Source organism: Cladophialophora immunda (genome assembly GCF_000835495.1).
Source record: "Cladophialophora immunda strain CBS 83496 unplaced genomic scaffold supercont1.4, whole genome shotgun sequence".
NCBI classification, from domain to species: domain Eukaryota; kingdom Fungi; phylum Ascomycota; class Eurotiomycetes; order Chaetothyriales; family Herpotrichiellaceae; genus Cladophialophora; species Cladophialophora immunda.
The window spans coordinates 360,233-380,881 of record NW_015622544.1 but is presented as its reverse complement, the minus strand read 5'-3'; the positions used below and the strand labels follow the sequence as shown (position 1 = coordinate 380,881).

Sequence of the window (20,649 nt, the reverse complement as noted above, 5' to 3'; positions counted from 1 at the left end):
ACAAGCTCGAGGAAAGTCAAGCGAATTCCATCAACACTTTCGACCCTCAGGGGGATAAACATGGACTTCCTGGAATGTCACTTTGCATCTTTTGACCTACGGCAAACAAGACTATTGACAAGAGCTTTGATGCACATTTCAAACTTCTTTAATCGTACATGTTCATCAAGTGGCGGCTGATTTCGTCGCTCGTTCCGTACAACATACTCCATATACCAGCGTCTCCGCCCAGTCCGAATGTTTCCAGCTCTTGAACATCGCAGGACCCTTCGGGTTGCCCGCAATCCTGAACGACATCATTCACATCAGATGTCGGTGCCTGTATTTGCTGTGATGATCCATCGCTGTCGACAGAACGCCTGGTTGGATCCGAGAATATCCGGGCCCCATTTCAGCTTCAGAGGTGGAGGCCATCACTTTCTTGATCTTTCGTTGCCGTGATCCCGGCGCCTTGTTGGATTGCCTCAAGTAGCTGGGGAGAGACATTCTGCCTGTTGCTCTCCTCCACCACTCCAAGCAGCTTGACGAAGAAATCTTGACGCAGCACCTCCATCAGGATATCTCCCCTGTCAATCATGTGTGAGGCAGCATATCGGAGGATGCCCCCATATGGCTCACTGCCACCATTGTCTTTCAAGAACTGAGCCTCGATCTGAACCAGTGAAGAAGTCGTTACCGCACTCCAGTCATAAGGAGCCACTCTCGCGATGAAGTCGAATAAGCGTGCCTGTGAAATTGTGACGAGCTGCATACCCTTCTTATTGTTGACGTCTCGTTTCGATTTCGTTAGTGAAGTCCATTCGAAGAGGGTTGCGTACACATCAGGATCGTGGAACACTCTGCGCCAAAGCAGGCCTTGTCCTTGTGCTTCGGCAAAGCTGCGGCCCGCAGATAACACCGTTGTGCTATTTTGGCTGTCGACGGCAAGCAACGCTTCAATCACCTCGAGGGAACGTTCTGCGACCTCGGTGCTTTCCGATGACAGCCAGATTGTGAACTGACATTGAACAAGACTTGAGCTCGTCGCAACGAAAGAGGCGCCGCTGGGCGAGTCTGCAGCTTTCCGCAGATATGCTAGGCAAAGTAATTGTATCGAAACTGAAGGCGAAGCCAGGCCTTCTTGGAGCTTCTCCGCGGATATAGTGGATCTTAGTTCGTCGAACGGCAGTAGTGAGATGACTCGCTCCAGCAGTCGAGTAAGCGGTCGAGGGTCTTGTTGGAGCGTCTGCAATAGCTTTTCACCCGTCTCTAGCACCCGCCACAGTAGGACTTTTGGTGAGGTAGGAGTAAGGTTTCTTTCTGAACGTTTCAGAAGTTCCTCATCTAGTGGCAAGCCTGGTTGCGCTTCGACAGCGGCGAGATGAGCAAAGACTTCAAGAAAGAGTTTGTCCGAGTCTTCCACCAAGGCGTCCATGGTGATCAGGATTCAAGCGAGTCGCCAGCAAGAGAAGAAGTGGAAGGCATAGTCGCTCATCATAATGACTTGTCGTGGAGAAAAAAAAACCAGAGTTACGAATGTGCTGGCAGCCTTGCCGCCCCTCGTTCGCCATGTGAACTGCCCCGCCAACCAACCAGCCCGCGAGGCACGTAGCCAGCAGGCCAAGCAAAATGTCGCCAAGGCTGCCCGCATCGCTTCTCCAGGCCGCCCTCTGATGATCCATCGAGCCATCTCCAATTGAATGAGACTCCGCATCGTTCATTCTCGAACAGGCGTGACAGGTTCACTTCGATATCTTCGTCCCTAACACCTCATCTCTTACTCCGCAGCCATCCTTGCAAAATCTTGACATGGCTGAACCCTCGAAGAATCCCCTACTCTCCTTGAAACCTTCAGAAAGTGATCTCACCGTGTCTCTCCATCCTCTTGTTCTCCTCACCATATCGGATCAAGTCACAAGACATTCGGTGCGAAAACGGCCAGGTCCAGTAGCGGGTGCGCTTCTTGGACAGCAGAGAGGCAGAGAAATTACAGTGGAACATGCTTTTCCTGCGGCATTGGCGTGGAGTTCAGAAGGACGATGGCAATTCAGCTTCGCGTGGATGGAAACAAGGATTCAGCAATGTGGGCTACACTCAAGCTATTCCTGGGATAGATCCACTTACATCCAGCAGATATTGCAGTCCATAAGTCACCCGCGCTTGGGTTCGTCGGCTGGTTCACCCTTTGTCCTCCTGAAGGCCCCCTGCCCGAACATGTACCCGTCCAGGAACATGCCATCAATTTCTACAATGACAACGCCATTCTCCTAGCCTTACACCCCGAAGCAATCCAGTCAGGTGAAACTGGGGGAGGGAAACTGCCCATCACGATTTACGAGAGCGTCGACGACCGAGAACTACCCAAGGATGATGCGTCGATGCAGATTGACGCAGAAGAGACATCCATCACCAAGTTCCGCCAACTACCATACACGATTGAGACAGACGAGACGGAGATGATTGCTATAGATTATGTCGCTAAAGGAGCAGGCGGCGCAACGGCAGTCGAACATACACCATCCCGGGAGCCAGCCTCAAGACCCGCAGAAGTACTGCCAATAGACAAGAAGGGCAAAAAGCGAGCAGATCCAAGCTCAGAGACTCCCGACAAACAAGAAACAAATGGCGCAGAGGAACCACTGAAGGCTCTCAGTCCGGAAGAGGAAGACCAAATCGCTGGTATAACGACCCGGCTCAACGGCGTAAAGATGCTGCGGTCGCGTGTTGAGCTCTTGAGAACCTTTATTCAGTCCCTTCCGCCCTCGTATATCGCTGCCTCAAGCACTGACAACGGAGCTATTCCACTGACGCCGACAAACCCGGACCCATCCCATCTCCCTCACTTACGCAACATTCAAGCCCTGCTCACCCGCCTCTCGCTCCTCACCCCTCCCACAGAATCTCCGCAACAGAATCCTTTAGCATCCGCCTCTCTCGCGCAGTCCAACGATGTTTCACTCGTCAGCCTTCTCGCCCTACTTGGCCAAGACATTCAGGCACTTTCGGAGCTTGGTCGAAAAGCCGTCACGGTGGAGTCGAATAAGACTACCTCAAAGGGCAGGCACCACCAGCAAGGAGGACCCAAAGGTGCTGGTGGTGGTGGTGGAGGAGGAGGAGGAGGAGCAGGAATAGGACCTGGTGGACCAAGCGGCTTTGCGGGCATGGAGGAAGGCGACGTCCGATTTTCCGGGATCGGCGGAGTGAACAATCCAGGGGCGTCGGCCATGATTTAGTCGATTTGCCAGAGGAGCGTTGGTACAGTGGGAGGGTAATCTTATGAATCGGAGAAAGTCCGGGTGTTCAACAAATCAGGCAAGGGATGCCAGCCTGATTGTACTGCGGTAATGGGGAATGAACGAGTAGATAGAAGCGTCCTTTCGCAAAAATGCATAGCGGCGGCGTTGCAGAAACGAGGCAAGGGGGCAAGGCCAACAGCTCTTCTATTGAGCCATGTCGGGAGCTGGAGATGGGCTTGATCACACTAAACGAACTCGAGCATGAAAGTCGAATGATTGTACCTTGTACGCTGGATGGAATATTGAAATGCGGATTATTCCAGTGATTGTGCCTTCGGTCTCTCACCGAGCTGTGCGAAATGAGCACTTGAATTGATAGCAGTCAGCCTTATCAGAAACAGTGTCCACTCATCAGGTGTATTTCTGTGTTATCTGTCAGTGACAAGATCGCTCTTTCCCTTCCTAAAGACTTTTCTAGTTTCCGAGAAGCACTGATCCCATATTCTCTTAGGTTTATCAATATCCTCCGCACGTTTGGAGTGCTCTTTTTGCTATGTGCCGATCCCACTCGACACCATCCGACCCCCCCCCCTCTCGTTGCTGCATAACAAGCTGACCACCCATAGTAATGACATGAGGAAATCTTTCTTGGAGACCCAGTGACACGTATAGGTCCCCTAAAGCTTTGTTGCACATAAATGAAAGGTCGTCATGTGTTGCAGTGACAACACGTCGTGTGTGTGGCAAAAAAATACATTTATTGAAAGATGTCGTCCTCCTCGGGAAAGAAGGATCAGTTCGAGGTCTCCTGGCGTCGATGTCCTGAACGCCTACGCTGCTGGTGTCATGAAAGAATGAGTGTGGTGTGGGGGTGTTGCGCCCAAATGCGAGTATGTCCGGGTCAACGAGCATGTTTAAGTAACCAGGACATCCGCCGGCCGTTGTCTCCTGTGAAAAAGAGGTATCCTGAATTTCTTCCTCGGAGGTTCCTGAGCTGCATTGTCAGTCACTGGTGTTGTCGACGAGTGGGGATATGGAGTTCTCGGTGTAGTGGCGGAGGGCATTGGAGGCGTCGACCCGGTCGAGAAACTTCTGCCTTCTGTCGTCATGCTTTTCTTTTTGCGAATAGTCTTCATCAATCTGCTGATATGGGGCTGCTTCTGTTCCTCGGGAACAGGCGACTCAGGTGGGGGAGGAGGAAGTCTTTTGTTCAGGTCCGGGGCCGAAAACCTGATGGGGCGAGGCTGCTCCATTGATTTGGTACTGCCACTTTGGGGTCGTGATGATCCGTCTGTTACGATTCGCAGTGTCTTTTTGATGGCTTCTGCCTCAGCCGAGGGCTTGCTCGCTTCCATCGACCTGTGAATGCCTCCAGAAGACGTCGTCCGGCTCTTGGTTGTCACCGTGGTTGATTCATTTCGGAGACTGCTGCCAGGCTTCTTGGTGCTGTTAACGGACTTCCGGGCGGCGTCGGAAAAACGTCGCGCTGTCTCGCCAGGAGTGATACCGGCGCTCGTCAAGGGTGTTGAATAATCAGTGGCAGTTATGGTACCACGAAGAGAAACTTCTGACGGTGTCGCAGAGTCGTCTTGTATGTCGAGGAATTGGTGCGTCACGCTGGCCGCGGCCTCGACGTTGTGGGCTGGTTCGGGCTTCCGCTCACGCTTCGCGCCGGGCTGTTTCTGTGCTGTTTTGCCTTCTTGGATCTGAGCAGCAATATATTTGAGAGGATCATCGGACATATCGTCCGAGTGTGGTACATTGGCCAATACCAAGGCGCATATGCGCTTCAACTCCCCCTCCTCTTGTGCGGTCAGCGCCTGTCGGTCGATAAGAGGCGAGTCTGGAATAAAATGCGGATCGTCATCGTCACCCCGATACTTTTTCGGTATCAAAGCCTGTAGAAAGGTCAGCGACGGTCGACAGCTTGCTGGCCAGGGTACCCTACCGAAGCATCCGTCTGGAGGGCAAGTTTCTTGTTCATTGCGTCTGTGAGGTCTGAGTCTCGACCAGAATCGGAAGAACAGAACGGAGAGAAGATTGTCAGAGCAGCCTCTGGGTCGAATCGTCGGTCTGATTGTCTGTCGTTGGCCAAGGCTGAAGGGTAGTCCCGGCTCTTTTCACAGCATATCGCCTCGGAGAGCGAATTTCGAAATTTGTCTTCTGCCACGGAAGCGTGCGTCAAGATTTAACAAAGCGAGAAGGGCACCCGGAGCTTGTGAAACCTGAGGGAGGTGGCTCGACGTACAGCACTGGTAGAGAACAACGAGGAAATAGAAAGAGGGTCAGCGAGAAACGACCAGGGAAAGATAAGGATGTCCCGAGAACAATGATATTATTATTACTCGTACGCAGGCCATGAGCATCGCGGCCTGCGAATGATGGATGGCAGTCAGCGTGAGGTTTCAGCTTCGAGCTGACCTGATGAAGGCGATATCTGTGAGTGGGCCACGTTCGCATAGGTCCATGGAGGGTGGTGGGAGCATCCAGCGTTCTCAGCAAAGGGGTCCGAGGCCAGCCATCCTGTCATCCACGCGAATGGCGGTTTGACCAGTGAGATATGAGGTTAGCAGCCGGCCTATCTGATCCCAAACCCGGCAGTTAGGAGCGTGAAAGACGATTTAGCGACGATGGGACTCCGGGTGATGAAAGGAAGCGTGCAAATCGAGAGTGTCGACGGGACAGGTGATTGGCGGCGCAAATTGAAGAGAGATTGAAACGAGGAGAAAGAGGAAAGGAACCAGACGAGACCAGCCAAGTTAGCGAGTCCAAGATGAAGCCGAGCCAGCCAGAGAGGCCACCGGCGGGCGCGACGCTCACTACCAGCAGGCCTTAGCGAGCCTAGAGCCCATGTTTGCTGGAGCTTTCCAGGGTTGCAGCGTTGGGTCAGGAACAAACTGTCCAGCGGGTTGAGGCTGGCAAATCAGAGGGAGCAGTTGGGAGCATGTCCAGGTGCGTGTCGGGGTCACTACGAGGCCGGGGGCTGGCTGGGCTCCCAAGTGGCTCCCCTGCAGAGCCGTGAACCTGCACCCAGCGCCCCCCACCGAGCCAGCCTTTCCGCAGCCGGACCTTGCCTTAAGGCACTAGGCCATTACGAGCACTCTGGCCTTTCCCAGTCACCGCTAGGCGATCTGTATTCGCAAAGCAGTACCTGCCTTAGGCACCGGGGTGGCACTCATGGCAATCAGATGGTACCCAACGTCCTTACGAGTACCTACCTACAAGTAGGTAGATGGGCAGGCACTGATAGGGTACAAGGGCACCTTAGGCACCTCGTACACTCTCCAGATACGCCCGTACATTGAGTTTCTCGTAACTCGTCCACAAAGAGCTGACCACCTTGAAGAGGCCCTTTCTCTTCCGCACACCCACCTCCCACGTCATGGACTGCAGTCGCTCGATTTCTGCCATCTCCCATACGGAGTAACCCCCAACCCTTCAACTTCTCTGTCGTATAATACAATGCCGATCAAGTACTCGATCCATTGCTTCATATCCTAATTACTTCACCAGGTTGACCCCTGCAGCAAGGCTCAACGCCCGCCCACAATCGCGCATGCAGGTCACTGGAAAATCTCCGAAGCTTGTCAAATCTGCCGAACACCCCAGGTCACCACCAAAACTCAATAATCAAGGCTGCCTTCTCCAGTAAATTACTTGACGTGCCATCTAGGGAGCGTGGTCGCCCTTGGCCATGGCAATCGGATCGGCATCGAGATGCGCAGACCAGGAACTTTGGTAACCCGTCAGCAGTGGTCTTTGTCAGACCCGGGAAGTTCAGGATCCAGCTATGCTGATGACGAGCATAAGATTCGCCGCAACCGGGCCTTTTGATCTCCTCAAGACTTTTTGTGACATTGGCAGTGCGACCGGTACAGCGTCTCAGATTCTCGCTTTCGACCAAATTGATCGATCAACCATGCCAAAGCCACCCAGAAGGCTTTGGTGAGACTCGTGAAATGCACAGGGCCGTTCTTGAGCGACGGGCTGACTGAGCAGTGGATTTCCAAGGTAAGCAAAAAAGAGGATGCTCTTACTCAAATGTCTAGAATTCTGGCCTTTTACTTTGCCATTGTCGACCTTGACGATCTTGAGTTTACAGACTAGAATGGTTCGTGTTTTGCCGATCCTTCTCACTCAGTGATTGAGTTCTGGATGCAATGAGTCGGCATGAGGCGGTAGGGAAACATAAGTGTTGAAGGCGCCTTTGATCTTTCCACAGGATTCTATCTGCTTTCGACCGCACTGCAGTGGCTGTGACCTGTCGAGCAAGCTGTAGCTATGGTCTCCGCGGCAGCCAGTCATGACAGCGTGGACAGATTCCCCCGGGTAGGTTTCGACTTTTTCTGCGTCCCAAGGTTCCAACCCAACAACGGTGTGTGTGATACAATGAAACTTGCTTGTCACATGGCACACCAAAGGTCTTTGATCCGACTGCTATCCCTACTGAAAACGAGCAGAGGCACTCCTTTTTTTTCTTTCAAGGAGATGATGCTGAGGCCATGGGCGGATGAGATCGAGGGTCCGATGGAAGCGAGAAGGTGGACATTAGGCACCTCAATGTGCAATGAACTGAGAGTATGGGAGAGAACAAGCGAACTGCCTCGCCATGTCCACTTTCATTGGCAGTACTTACAGCTGTGGCCGATGCTCTTTCACGGTTAGTTGGTAAGTTGGAGCGTCGAATAGATAACAGCAACCCCCGCAACCTCCGGGGCATTCCAACCCTACATGTCAATCAGAAAGCCTGGAACCAGGTGAGAGACTCAACAGGATAGTGACTCGGGCTGAAATAGTGGAAGAGTACTACTCTGAAAGTTGTGATGCTGACGATCCATTGACCACTATGCCTTCTTGAAGGAGAACAAAATAAGGATTGTTTGTGAACGCCAGATACGACCTGCGAATTTTCGCTTTTATTCTATTTCATATACGATGGCCTTTGAGATGAGTGCCATTAGGGTTCGGGAAGTCGTAAGAGATCATTCACAATAGCGTGACTGACTGCCCTGGTGTCGCAGCCTTACGGTTGCGGGACGAGGCTGCGGCTTGGGTTCCCCCGCGCGAATCATCTCCAAGTCCACACTTTATCGTAGGGTAAATTTCATTCGAGTCTGGCCCCTCGACCCAGCATTCCCGCTCATTGTCTCCTCAAACAAACAAGGTCTACGTCCAATTCATGGACAATGGGGGAAAGCGCGGAACAGGGCTCCCCAGAATCTCAGGATGCCTGGCTTGCCGCTCTCAGACGCAGTTCGACAAACCTCCGCATTGAAGCACTACGCAAATTGCAGCAAAGCATCCAAATCGCAGGTAAGGCTACATGCCAACCCCGTTTCATGGAGTTAATCTCATTGATGGCACAGATGAGACGGTCTCAAAGGAATTGTTGATCGTGTTGCCCGCTCTCCTTGCGACATATCCACGATACCTAGATCGAAAGTCTAGACGTGCGGTGCAGTCATGCCTCCGAGCATATCTCACGACTCCCTCTTCCGCCGACGTTGCCTATCCTGCGATCACAAAATTCCTATTACAAGAGAGCCAAAAAGCTGTTATAGCCCCCGGAAATGCGTTTGTCCTGCTCGAGTGGTGTTGTCTCGTCCAACAAGAAATCCGGCTCAATGAGAAGTCATTCGAACAATGCTTTGGAAAAATATGCTTGGCTGCTGCCCGCCTTCTGGACAAATGTGAAGACAAATCTGTCCGTGGCGGAGTCCAAGGGTCTGCCTTGACCATCGCCAGAAGGGGTTTGCGCGATATGTTCAAGACAACACAAGTCGGAGCCAGAGCGCTGCAACTTGCACTGCAAGACGTCGCAAGTTCCGCAGACGCAAATGCCAGTCATGCCCTTTATGTAGGTGTGATTGCCGGAGTCAGTGCACGTCTAGCGGAGAGGAGAGAAGAGCTTCAAGGGTCAAAAAAGCAGATCCTTGATTTCTATGTCAAGTCGGTCATAGGCTCAAAATCCCCTGTGCCATACGAGCAGTCTATTGGTCTTAAAGACTTTTTCCTCGACTTTGTCACTCTTCAGGATGTCGGCGACGTCTTGGTTCCCGCAATCGAGAAGGCCATCCTGAGATCGCCCGAGGCTATCCTTCAAGGCCCCATTGAAGCGCTGGCTTTGTGTCTGCCATTGACAATCGACGTTTCAGGCTTCGTTCATGGGAAGCTCCTGAAACCTCTTCTGTCAGCCATGAACTCCACTAATGCCATCATTCGTGAAGGTGCAGGCAAGGCTCTGTCAGCCCTGGTTGGCAGAGGAGGGTCGTCAGATGCGCTGCAGAAGATTGCCAGCGAATTGGGATCCACGATGAAATCTTCAAAGGCTGGAAGCTTTGAATTGCGTGGTCTTTTGGCCGATGTCCTGTCAATGATTGCTCCCGAAGTGACGACTTCTTCAGTCATCGCCGAGTCCATCGTCCCCGCGGCATCTAAGGAGGCCAACGAGGGCGCACTACGGAGAGAGGTCGCTGCGTTAGCAACACATCTGCCACTCGTTGTCACAACCTCGCCAATTAATAAGCCGCTTTCGGACCCAATCCTCAAAGGCTGCGCTGACAAGAGGCTCCCTTTCCGCAAACTATGGGTTCTGTGTCTTGCAAACGTCCTCAAACATCTGAAAGTGGTGCCCTCTGAACAAGGGTCACGCGAATTTGTCAAGTCAGCCTTGAAAACATTGAAAGAAGTGCACGACGAGGTTGCCCTCAATCCCCTCCCAGCGACCCAGAATGGTTATGTTGCTGCAGGTTTTGGTCTCCCCGGCGTACTTGACGCACCGGTTTTGAAGACGGAGGAGTACAATTCAAGCATGTTTGATGAACTCAGCAACCAGTGTCTGGCCGTTCAACCCAAACTATCTTTCCTCTTGAATTCAAAAGTCTATACACGACTCTCATCTGCAGATGATTGCCAGTGGGCGCTGTATGCGTTGACCAACCTGACGCAACATCTCGGGCCAGCTTCAGAAGAAGCAAAAACCGCATGGGCACGAGCAGTCTTGCACCTCTTGCTCACACCTGAAGTCGACTCCAGTGTGCGGAAGGAGACTGGAGTCGCATTATCACAGGCATACTCGAAACAACCGGCTTCAGTAGGCCACAGCATAGTCCTTGGTATCTGGGACGTGCTTCGATCCCGTGCTCTGGAGTTAAGTAAGATGGCCGAAAATTCCCTGAACGACAACCGCTTGATTCAGGCAGTGAAATGCATAAGCATACCGAGAGACAGGCTGGAGAATATGACCCAGGAAGCTGCAACTGAGGTGCTAGAGAACCAAGCCATATCGACGATAGTATTATTGCGTCCTGAGCTGATTCTCAACTCCGATTGGATTGCGACCTGCCTCGCCACGGGAATCGATCCAGGTGAACTTGCAAAGAAGCGACAGGGACCACTCTTCGGAGAGATACTGTCACATTTTGAGGCCGGCAAGATGGCACCATTAACGATTTTCGAGATCGCCGCTTGTAACTCTGCAGCCACATTGGCCTTCGTGGCGCCCGATGTCTTTACGTCAGCCTTGATCAGACAGTTTCGGGAAGATCTAGACCCTGTGCAATTGGAAGCCGTGGGTCCCACCGAGGCGCTCATTGCTAGGGCTCCTGAAGGCAGTGTTGTCGTCGATGTCCTGGGCCAGCAGACGAATGGAATCCTTGAAAACAAGAACCAGAAAGACTACGATGTTCTCAAATGGGAAGAAGAGATCCGCGCCCAGTTGGCTAAGAAGAAGGGCGCACCCCAGAAAAAGTTGACTGCAGATCAACAGGCCAAGGTCGACGCTCAACTTAAGCACGAAAGTGCTACGCGAGCTCGGGTGAGGTCAGTCTCGAGCCACATCAGAAGAGGTGCAAGATTCATTGAGAGCCTTGCTCACGGTCCGCCAACGGATGCAGGGCTTTGGATGTCTCCAGCGATTACTGCGCTGGTGAGATCTCTTGAAGGGGGAGCAGCACTCATCGTCGAAAATGAGCTCGTTTCAGCTTATCTTGCCTGTTCGGACAAGATATCGGACCGCCTTGGAAATATGCGCCTTTTTGTCGGCGTTGCTACTCTCAGGTCTCTGCGGAGCGCAAATGTTCCGGAGCACCTCTGCGTGGAACCCCTTGCAGAGCTTGGGACGCGAGTGTTGTATAGATTGAGATTCGCCGCTGAGCAGCGTCCTTTTGACACTGCCAGCACTGCTTACGCCCTCCCTTTAATCTTCTCCGTCCTCGAAAATGGAAAGATAGGCGATGTGACGGGTGACGACGCAGACGCACAAGTACTCCTTGCGCTCGAATTTCTGTCTTTCCAGATGGGATCCGGTGCCGATGAACACCTTCCAAGAGCAGACATTTTACGCCACTTGATCAGTGCCATGCGCAAATATAACCAACACTATCGGATACTGAGAGATTGTCTGTTTGATTTCTGCCGGTCAATGTCAGAAAATGTCACTGTCGAGGAGCGGGACATTCTCCTGTCTGCAGTTACTCTCCCCGAGTCCGCAGTTCGATCTGCGGTACTCCAAGCAATCCATTCAGAAATTGACTTGTCTGAGATTGACAACTCAGTCCATATATGGATTGCTTGTCAGGATGAAGAAGACGAGAATGCGGAGACTGCGCTGGCGATTTGGGAAGAGTTCGAATTCACTGTAACCGAAGGGTTGGTGGACGAAATCCCTTCGTTTTTATTCTCAGCAGCACGATCGACCAGAGCGGCTTCAGCAAGAGCTCTTGCACAGGCCCTTATCCAGATCCCTTCAAAGACGGATTCAGTATTGGCGTCGCTCGAAGTGTCTTATCGCACAGAAGCCCAGCCATTGGTCCCCAAGCGGAACAAGTTCGGTATTGTGCAAAAAGGAGAATTGGTTGATCAGTGGGAGAAGCGAAGCGGCCTTGCTCTGGCCTTCAAAGAGCTCTCTTCCGTCCTGAGCGGGTCTGCTTTGGTGCCCTTTATGAACTTCTTGATTTCCGATGGTGCCCTCTCAGATCGTAATGCTACGGTCCGCGCAGAAATGGTCGAGACGGGCACGGTCTTTGTGGCGGCACGAGGGAAAGAATGTCTGGAGCCTCTGATGGAGCTATTCGAAAAAGTGCTGCAGGCTCCTGATAAAGGCACCGAAGAATCAGATTGGGTCAATGAAGCCGTAATCGTTCTTTATGGGTCTCTGGCAAGACATCTTCCTGATGGTGACAGGCGGATAGGGAATGTCATACAGAAGCTTCTCGATACTCTCAGCACACCATCCGAGTCTGTTCAATACGCTGTCGCCAACTGCTTGCCTCCTCTGGTTCGTCCTCCTTCTATCGATGCTGGACCTTATATCACTTCTCTCCTCGATCAGCTTTTCCATTCCAAGAAATATGCTGCACGCCGAGGAGCAGCCTACGGTCTTGCAGGCGTCGTCAAGGGTAAAGGTGTGGCTGCTTTGCGACAGCACAGAGTGATGGTGGCGTTGCGAAGTGCGACCGAAAACAAAAAAAACCCTGAAGAACGACAGGGAGCAATGATGGCATACGAACTATTGTCCTCGCTGCTCGGACGAACCTTTGAACCATATGTGATTGAGGTCCTCCCTCAGTTACTGATATGCTTTGGTGACCCTGTTGCGTCAGTACGTGAAGCTTGCTTGGACACCGCGAAGACGTGTTTTGCCAGCTTAAGCTCCTTTGGCGTGCGTCGCGTCCTCCCTGAATTGTTGGAAGGTTTGAATGAGACGCAGTGGCGAAGCAAGAAAGGGGCCTGTGACCTTCTCGGTGCCATGGCTTACCTTGATCCGCAGCAGCTCGCTACGAGTTTGCCAGAAATCATCCCTCCATTGACATCGGTCCTGACGGACAGTCATAAAGAGGTTCGAGCCGCAGCCAACAGCAGTCTCAAGAGATTCGGCGAGGTTATCACGAATCCTGAGGTCAAGAGCCTCGTTGAGATTCTGCTCAAGGCACTGAGCGATCCAACAAAGTATACGGAGGAGGCTCTGGACGGCTTGATCAAGGTTCATTTCGTCCACTACCTCGACGCACCATCACTCGCACTTGTTGTCAGGATCTTAGAGCGCGGACTCAACGACCGATCAGCTACCAAACGCAAAGCTGCTCAGATCATAGGGAGTCTGGCACATCTCACCGAGAAACGTGATATCGTCACTCATCTGCCAATCCTTGTCACAGGCCTGCGTCTTGCGGCGGTCGATCCGGTACCTGCAACTCGAGCAACTGCTTCCAAAGCTCTGGGCAGCCTTGTCGAGAAACTGGGCGAGGATGCCTTCCCAGATCTGATACCAAGTTTGATGGCGTCGCTTCGTACCGACACTGGTGCAAGCGATCGCCTCGGGTCGGCACAGGCTCTCAGCGAAGTCCTCGCTGGCCTGGGCACCGGCCGTCTCGAAGAAACTCTACCATCTATCCTACAGAATGTCGCCAGCGCACGGCCAACCGTACGAGAGGGATTCATGACTTTGTTCATCTTCTTACCAGCATGTTTCGGCAACAGCTTTGCCAATTATCTTGCCCAAATCATCCCATCGATTCTCAGCGGCTTGGCTGACGATGTCGAAGCAATCCGTGAAACCGCTCTTAGGGCAGGCAGGTTGCTTGTGAAGAACTTTGCAACTAAAGCAATTGACCTGTTGCTGCCAGAATTGCAACGCGGGTTGGCCGACGACAGCTACCGGATCCGTCTCAGTTCAGTCGAGCTTGTTGGAGATCTCCTCTTCAATCTTACTGGAGTCAGTGCGCAAACAGAAGCTGAAGAAGAAGGCGAAGCTGCAACGCAAGCAGGACAATCCTTACTGGAAGTTTTGGGCGAAGAAAGACGCAATCGGGTTCTATCTTCTCTCTACATCTGCCGCTGCGACTCTTCTGCACAAGTTCGAGCAGCCGCCATCGCCGTGTGGAAAGCACTGGTCGCAACACCGAGAACACTTCGCGAATTGGTGCCGACTCTTTCTCAGATGATTATTGCTCGCCTTGCCTCGTCCAACATGGAGCACAAATTCATTGCTGCCAACGCTCTGGGAGAAGTGATTCGCAAGGCTGGAGAAGGTATCTTTGCCTCGTTGCTTCCGTCACTTGAGGAAGGCCTTCAAACTGCCACCGACCCAGACAAACGACAAGGGATCTGTATCGCTCTGCGAGAGATTGTCAACGCTGCTTCCCCCGAGTCCCTGGAAGAGCACGAAAAGAAGTTGATTGCCATTGTCCGACTGGCACTGACAGATTCCGATCCCGAAGTGCGTGAAGCTGCTGCAGAATCCTTCGACTCGCTCCAACAGATGTTTGGCAAACGGGCCGTGGATCAGGTGTTACCACATCTACTGAACCTGTTGCGAAGCGAAACGGAGGCTGAACATGCACTGTCCGCCTTGCTCACATTGCTCACTGAAGCCACGAGAGCCAATGTTATTCTGCCTAACTTGATCCCGACACTCCTCACCAACCCCATTACCGGGTTCAACGCTCGAGCTCTGGCTTCTTTGGCTAAAGTTGGAGGTGCAAGCATGACTCGTAGGCTACCCGCGATACTGAACAGCCTTGCGGACAATATAGTCACATGCAAGGATGAGGAACTTTTGGAAGAGCTCAACGAGGCATTTGATACGACATTGTCATCTATTGACGAATTCGATGGTCTCAACACCGCCATGAGTGTCATGCTGGCCATGATGAAGCATGACGATCACAAGAGACGTGCACTCGCTGCCAATCATTTAGCGACGTTCTTCGCAAATCCCGTGGTCGACTACTCGCGGTACAATCAAGACCTCATCCGCACCCTCCTGATCTCATTCGGCGATAGAGACCAAGAAGTTGTCAAAGCCGCATGGTCCGCACTGAGCAAGCTGCAATCTCACCTGCGCAAAGAAGAAATGGAGACCCTAGTGACCTCTACGCGACAAGTCCTCCAGCAGGCTGGAACCGCGGGGTCTGTCCTACCTGGTTTTGCGCTGCCAAAGGGTATCCTACCTGTACTCCAAATTTTCTTGCAAGGCTTGATGAATGGTACAACCGAGCAACGGGTCCAGTCTGCTATGGGCATATCAGACATCATCGAGCGGTCCAGTCCTGACGGGCTGAAACCATTTGTTACGCAAATCACTGGTCCACTCATCCGTGTCGTTGGGGAGAGGTCAATGGATGTCAAATGTGCCATCCTGTCCACTCTCATCCTGCTTCTCGAGAAGATCCCTACATTCTTGCGCCCGTTCCTGCCTCAGTTGCAGAGGACATTCACAAAATCCATTGCCGATCCAACGAGCGAAGTTCTCCGTACACGGGCGACGAAGGCATTAAGTACGCTCATCACGTTGACACCGCGCGTCGACCCCTTGATTGCCGAGCTTGTCACTGGTGCGAAAACTCCCGACGCCGGTGTCCGCAACGCCATGTTAAAAGCCCTTCAGGAAGTAGTTAGCAAGGTTGGATCTAACATGTCCGATGGCTCGCGTGAATCCATCCTGGGACTTATGGACAGCCAACATGACGTCCAGGATGATAATATGATGATGACCAACGCCCGGCTCCTGGGGGCCATGGTCAAAGTCCTTCCTGCAGAGAAAGCGGCGACTTTGATCAAGACTCGCGTCCTTGTGCAACCGTCGACCAATGCGTCGATCCTTGCTCTCAACGCCGTGCTCTTGGAAAGCGCCCCGATTTTGATCGAAAATCCGACCTACGTGGAAGAAACCAAGAACGTCCTGGTCAACGGGCTCACTGGGAAGGGTAGCACTTTTGTGCAGCAGAACGCTGTTCTCGCGCTGGGGAAATATCTCCTCTCTCTGCACGAGATCTCCCCCGGGGCTCAAATTGAAGAAACGTGCAGACCATTGTTGAAAGCGCTCGCGTCTACCATCCCACCGGGAGGGGATATCGACTCGCGCCGTCTTGCACTGGTGGTCATCCGCACCATCTTCCGCCACCACGGCAACAGTCTCCGCGAGGACCACCAGCTCTTGGCAATCCTGGTGCCGTCGGTGTTTGCATCGGTCCGAGACGTCGTGATCCCCGTCAAGTTGGCGGCCGAGGCCGCGTTTCTGGAACTCTTCAACGTGGTCGACGAGGAAGTCGCCGTCTTCGACCGGTACATGGCCTCGGAGGACGGCGGCAAGGCGCTGGGCGTGGGGGCCACGAGGGCGATGGGAGACTACTTCAAGCGCGTGGCTCTCCGGCTGGGAAGCCAGGCGCGGGAGAGGAGGGAGGCGGAAGGCGGCGTCAAGGGCGGCTTGGGGTTGAGTTCGGACGAGGAGGAAGACGAGAGGGAGGTCTGGAGCGTGGGACGCGTGGACCTGGGCGACGCGGGATTCAGCGAGGAATGAGAAAAACAAAGGGAAAGAAACCGGTAGAAAGTTTCCAAATGAATCGATTCTGTTGTGCAATGAGGCAGATGGTTGGAAACCCTGTGCCTGTTGTCTTTACTTCTCTGGTTGGATTGGGGGTTCCTCGTACGAGTATGCATGTCTTTCTCTCTGCTATCTCTGTAACTCTACGAGGACTCTCCAAATAGGAATGGCCGTGCATAATGCTGCTGTCAGGGCGCCTCCGGAGCGGGGACGCGTGGTAGGTATATTGTAGGACTGCAATCAATCGCCATGGCCGACAGAGTATTATAGAGCCCATATTTCGCCTGACGGAGTCTCTCGTCACTTATTAGGGCCGACCGAGCAGGCAGGCAGGTGACGGGCAAGCAGGCTCCAGCATCCGATAGAAGCATTTGTTGCTACAGGACCCAGAAAGATACCTCGTACTGCTTGTTGCATTGAGCAAAGCCCGAGCAAGAAACAATCTAGCCCATGGAGAAAAGAGGAGTATTGGTCTGGAATTTGGGTATCCCTCTACACTTGAAGTGAGCTGGACATGGAAGCTGCAATCAAAGACAAGGAGCCTCCAAGCCTCGGCCTATATGTACAATACACGGTCAGAACCCCTTCTTCCCCTCTAAACGCACAGGACGAGCGTCGCCATCTGATCGAAACCACTCAGCCTTCTCTCGCGGCCGAGCAAGTCGTGACTAAAAGGTTTGGTTGAGGGAGATCGACATGGTGGAGATTGTCGTGCTTGTCGCTGATGCCGCGTTTGTCTGGCGATGGAGCGAGAGGCAACAGCTCCGCCTGAAGCTCAATGTACTCCTCCTTGGAACGCCACACGATTTGCGGCCGCGCAGCATCGAAAAAGGAAAGCCTGACAACGTCGGAGAGATTCTTGTTATCTGAAGAGGGACTTGAATGCTGGTGCTGGTTGTTCTGGAATATCCCCGGAAGGTCCTGGTTGCTCCGTGGGTGGTGGTGGCCTAGACAACACACGAAACAGATCAGCATCATTTCCAACACAACAGGATGGATAAGAAGGTACAACAACAAACGGAAAGCCGCGACTTACGGGGCGCTCTTCTGTCCTTGGTCGGGGTTGAAGTATTTCGAAAAGTCGCCCGGATCCTCAAACGGTCTCGGCCCCAGGATCCGCACCAAGTCGTCCCTTACAAGCATTTCTTTCTTCAGTAGCTCCTCTGCCACAGCCTGCATTTGATCCTTTTTCTCCAGCAGGAGATCTTTGCACTGTTTATATGCCTCGTCCACAATCCGTCGGACTTCGGTATCGATGTTTCGAGCCGTTTCTTCCGAGAAAGGTTTGTGAAGCCTCTGCTCATCGTCGCGATAGTGCAAGTACCCAATCTTGGGAGACATGCCCCATTCGGTGACCATGGCCGTAGCCATCCGTGTGACCTTGTTGAAATCATCGGATGCACCGCTCGTGACAGTGTCAAACCAGATTTCCTCGCTGACGCGGCCGCCCAATGTCATGGCCATGCGGTCCATCAATTGCTTGACATTCAGAAGATACACATCTCCACCTCCGGCGGGGAGGTATTGGGCGTATCCTAGAGCCCCTTGACCTCTAGGGATGATGGAGACTTTGAGAAGGGGGTCGGCATACTTGAAGAACCAGCCGCAGATGGCGTGGCCAGCCTCGTGGTAGGCGACAGTTTTCTTCTCCTCTGGCGTCAAGACCAGGGACTTCTTCTCAAGGCCGCCAACGACACGCTCGATTGCTTGTTCGAAATGAAGCATTTCGACCGACGCTGCGTTGGAGCGAGCAGCAATGAGGGCAGCCTCGTTGACACAGTTGGCAATATCGGCGCCCGAGAATCCTGGCGTCAGAGCTGACAAACGGCCAGTAAGGTAGTCCATGTCAACGTGAGTGACAATCTTGCGGAGGTGGACTTTGAATATCTGCCTGCGGCCATCCATGGTCGGCCTGTCGATAACAATGTGTCTATCAAACCGACCTGGACGCATCAAAGCCTTATCCAGGACGTCGGGTCTATTCGTACCAGCAAGGACGACCACTTGTTCAGAGGTGTTGAAGCCATCCATTTCGGTCAAAATTTGGTTGAGTGTCGATTCCCGCTCATCATTGCCACCACCAAAGTTTTGTTTCGCCCTTGACTTGCCAATGGCATCAATTTCGTCAATGAAGATGATGCACGGCGCATTCTTTCTGGCATTGGCAAACAGGTCCCGCACTCGAGATGGGCCGACACCGACAAACATTTCGACGAATTCGGAACCAGAGACTGAGAAGAAGGGAACGCCGGATTCACCAGCGGTCGCCTTGGCCAACAGCGTCTTACCAGTACCCGGAGGGCCGGATAGAATGGCGCCACGAGGAATCTTTGCTCCCAGCCTCTGGTACTTTGAAGGATCTTTAAGGAAGGAAACGAACTCCATGATCTCCAGCTTTGCCTCATCCATACCAGCAACATCAGTGAATTTGATCTTGATATCGGTCTCGTGATTGAATCTTTTCGCCCTTGATTTGCCGATACCAAAAATACCACTTTGGCCACCTGCACCAGATGCTGCTCTTCGCGACAACCAGAAGAGGGCACCCACAAATAGAAGTGTTGGGCCAAACGAGAAGATGGCGGCGCTCAGTGGGACTTCATCGGAGTAAGCCACAGGTATTCTCTCATTTGTGGGGATTCCCAGTTCCTGTTGTGCCTCATCCAAGTGTCTCTCAAAAGCTTCCACTGAGCCTATTGAAAAGTAGTAATAGAAGTTTGGCTGGGCGGCTGGTGACTCTGGATATCTCTGGGCCACGGCGGAACGATGTAATTCGACTCGGACTCGGTTTCGGTTGATGACGGTGAGCTTGTTGACTAGGCCTTTGTCAAAGAATGTAGTCCTGAACTCCTGCCATGTGATCTCCCGACTTGTCTCGCCAGGATACAGGCTACGGTACAAGTAGTAGGTAATGAAGGCAGTCATGATCATTGTGCTGGCGTCGAGCTTAAACTCGTAAACCCTCGGTCCGCCTTGCTGCTGCTGCTGCTTCTGCTTTTCCTTGCGTTGTTTATTATGCTCCTCACTCTTGTTTGACTGCTCGAACAGGGGGGTCTCTTCCGATGTCTCGCTCTTGCCGTATTTTTGTCGAACCTCTTCCGGGGTCATGCGTGACATCTTGGTAAAGAGTCCCACAAGACGCACCGTGGTACCAAGATCGATGCGCTTGCTGGGATCCTTTCGTCGTGCTTCCAGGACTTCTCGAAGTTCTTTAGGGATTCCGCCTTTTTTCATGAGCTCGGCGGCTTCGTCCACAGCGTCGGCTTGCGCCTTTGGAAGGCCTGTCTTGATCATCTGGGCCACATCATCGATCTGTTTGATCTCTTCTGGTGTGAGAGGAGAAAACTCCTGTGTGCTGGCCTTCTTCGACTCCGGCTCTACATTTGGGTCCTCTTTCCCAGATCCGTCTGCAGGTTTCTCGGCCTTTTCAGCATTCTCAGGCTTCCTTTTCTGTTTCTCTGGGTCTTCGGAGGGCGGCTTTGGATCACCAGGGGACACAGTGGCATACAATCTCAACAAAGGCGGACGTAATGACCGAGTACATCGTAGTCTGGCGAATTGGGTGGAGCGGCGATGGGCACAAAATGCGCACTCGAACGCAGCTTTGGACGAGCGCATCAACTGCGGCCGCAGGTAGCTTGCCGCCATTGCTGGCGTACAACCTAGACGAAGAGATTACCAGCAAAAGGGCAGAAAGGAATGGGAGAGAATGGACTTGAAAGGATAACTAGCCCAGACGGCGAAACAGAAGATCTGGTGAGCTAGACGTGCGCAATGGTTGACGCGAGCACATTTGCCTGACTTTTCTTAGATCCGATGCAAGCATGGCCAGATGCGCTTGTCATAGATTTGGCCCGTGCGGTTACGCCACCGGCCCATCTCGCCATCCGAAGAATAATGCAACTTTCTTCTGTCGTGCAGACCGCATAACATAGCAAAGGGCGTGAGTTCAAATGTCGGATTCTGTCTGAAAGTACAGCTCTATTCTATGGAATCTGGATACATGTATCAGACTTCAATCTGTCGCCACCCAGCTCGTCCCTATGCGATATTCAGCCGACCTGACCGCTTCGCCCACAGCCTTGAAAGACTTAATCCTTCTCCTGCTCA

The 20,649-nt window shown here is 52.7% G+C and overlaps 5 protein-coding genes across 5 annotated transcripts; 2 read left to right on the top strand and 3 right to left on the bottom strand.

Annotated features, from left to right (window-relative positions):
• Position 1: 1 nt before the first annotated feature.
• PV07_06520 (uncharacterized protein) lies at positions 2-1,531 on the bottom strand. Its single transcript, XM_016393506.1, has one exon. It carries the CDS (start codon positions 1,412-1,414, stop codon positions 398-400), a length of 1,017 nt encoding a protein of 338 aa, XP_016246925.1. The 5' UTR covers positions 1,415-1,531; the 3' UTR covers positions 2-397.
• Positions 1,532-1,680: 149 nt separating this feature from the next.
• PV07_06519 (uncharacterized protein) lies at positions 1,681-3,623 on the top strand. The gene is made up of 2 exons (XM_016393505.1): positions 1,681-2,062; positions 2,113-3,623. The coding sequence occupies exons 1-2, from the start codon at positions 1,789-1,791 to the stop codon at positions 3,210-3,212; spliced, it is 1,374 nt and encodes a 457-aa protein (XP_016246924.1). The 5' UTR covers positions 1,681-1,788; the 3' UTR covers positions 3,213-3,623.
• Positions 3,494-5,778, bottom strand: PV07_06518 (uncharacterized protein). Its single transcript, XM_016393504.1, has 2 exons — positions 5,164-5,778; positions 3,494-5,113 (listed from the first exon to the last, which is right to left on the bottom strand). The coding sequence occupies exons 1-2, from the start codon at positions 5,197-5,199 to the stop codon at positions 4,130-4,132; spliced, it is 1,020 nt and encodes a 339-aa protein (XP_016246923.1). The 5' UTR covers positions 5,200-5,778; the 3' UTR covers positions 3,494-4,129.
• Positions 5,779-8,343: 2,565 nt separating this feature from the next.
• PV07_06517 (uncharacterized protein) lies at positions 8,344-16,732 on the top strand. Its single transcript, XM_016393503.1, has 2 exons — positions 8,344-8,528; positions 8,582-16,732. Exons 1-2 carry the CDS (start codon positions 8,402-8,404, stop codon positions 16,513-16,515), a joined length of 8,061 nt encoding a protein of 2,686 aa, XP_016246922.1. The 5' UTR covers positions 8,344-8,401; the 3' UTR covers positions 16,516-16,732.
• A 25-nt stretch (positions 16,733-16,757) lies between these two features.
• On the bottom strand, positions 16,758-20,339 carry PV07_06516 (uncharacterized protein). Its single transcript, XM_016393502.1, has 2 exons — positions 17,576-20,339; positions 16,758-17,486 (listed from the first exon to the last, which is right to left on the bottom strand). Exons 1-2 carry the CDS (start codon positions 20,185-20,187, stop codon positions 17,402-17,404), a joined length of 2,697 nt encoding a protein of 898 aa, XP_016246921.1. The 5' UTR covers positions 20,188-20,339; the 3' UTR covers positions 16,758-17,401.
• Positions 20,340-20,649: the final 310 nt, after the last annotated feature.

Coding starts and splice junctions, on each gene's coding strand:
- PV07_06519 (XM_016393505.1), top strand. CDS start 1,789: ATGGCTGAACCCTCGAAGAATCCCCTACTCTCCTTGAAACCTTCAGAA. Junction 2,063..2,112: donor GGAAACAAGGATTCAGCAAT/GTGGGCTACACT, acceptor TACATCCAGCAG/ATATTGCAGTCCATAAGTCA.
- PV07_06516 (XM_016393502.1), bottom strand. CDS start 20,187: ATGGCGGCAAGCTACCTGCGGCCGCAGTTGATGCGCTCGTCCAAAGCT. Junction 17,487..17,575: donor CAAGGACAGAAGAGCGCCCC/GTAAGTCGCGGC, acceptor TGTGTTGTCTAG/GCCACCACCACCCACGGAGC.
- PV07_06518 (XM_016393504.1), bottom strand. CDS start 5,199: ATGAACAAGAAACTTGCCCTCCAGACGGATGCTTCG. Junction 5,114..5,163: donor CCCTCCAGACGGATGCTTCG/GTAGGGTACCCT, acceptor ACCTTTCTACAG/GCTTTGATACCGAAAAAGTA.
- PV07_06520 (XM_016393506.1), bottom strand. CDS start 1,414: ATGGACGCCTTGGTGGAAGACTCGGACAAACTCTTTCTTGAAGTCTTT.
- PV07_06517 (XM_016393503.1), top strand. CDS start 8,402: ATGGGGGAAAGCGCGGAACAGGGCTCCCCAGAATCTCAGGATGCCTGG. Junction 8,529..8,581: donor GCAAAGCATCCAAATCGCAG/GTAAGGCTACAT, acceptor TTGATGGCACAG/ATGAGACGGTCTCAAAGGAA.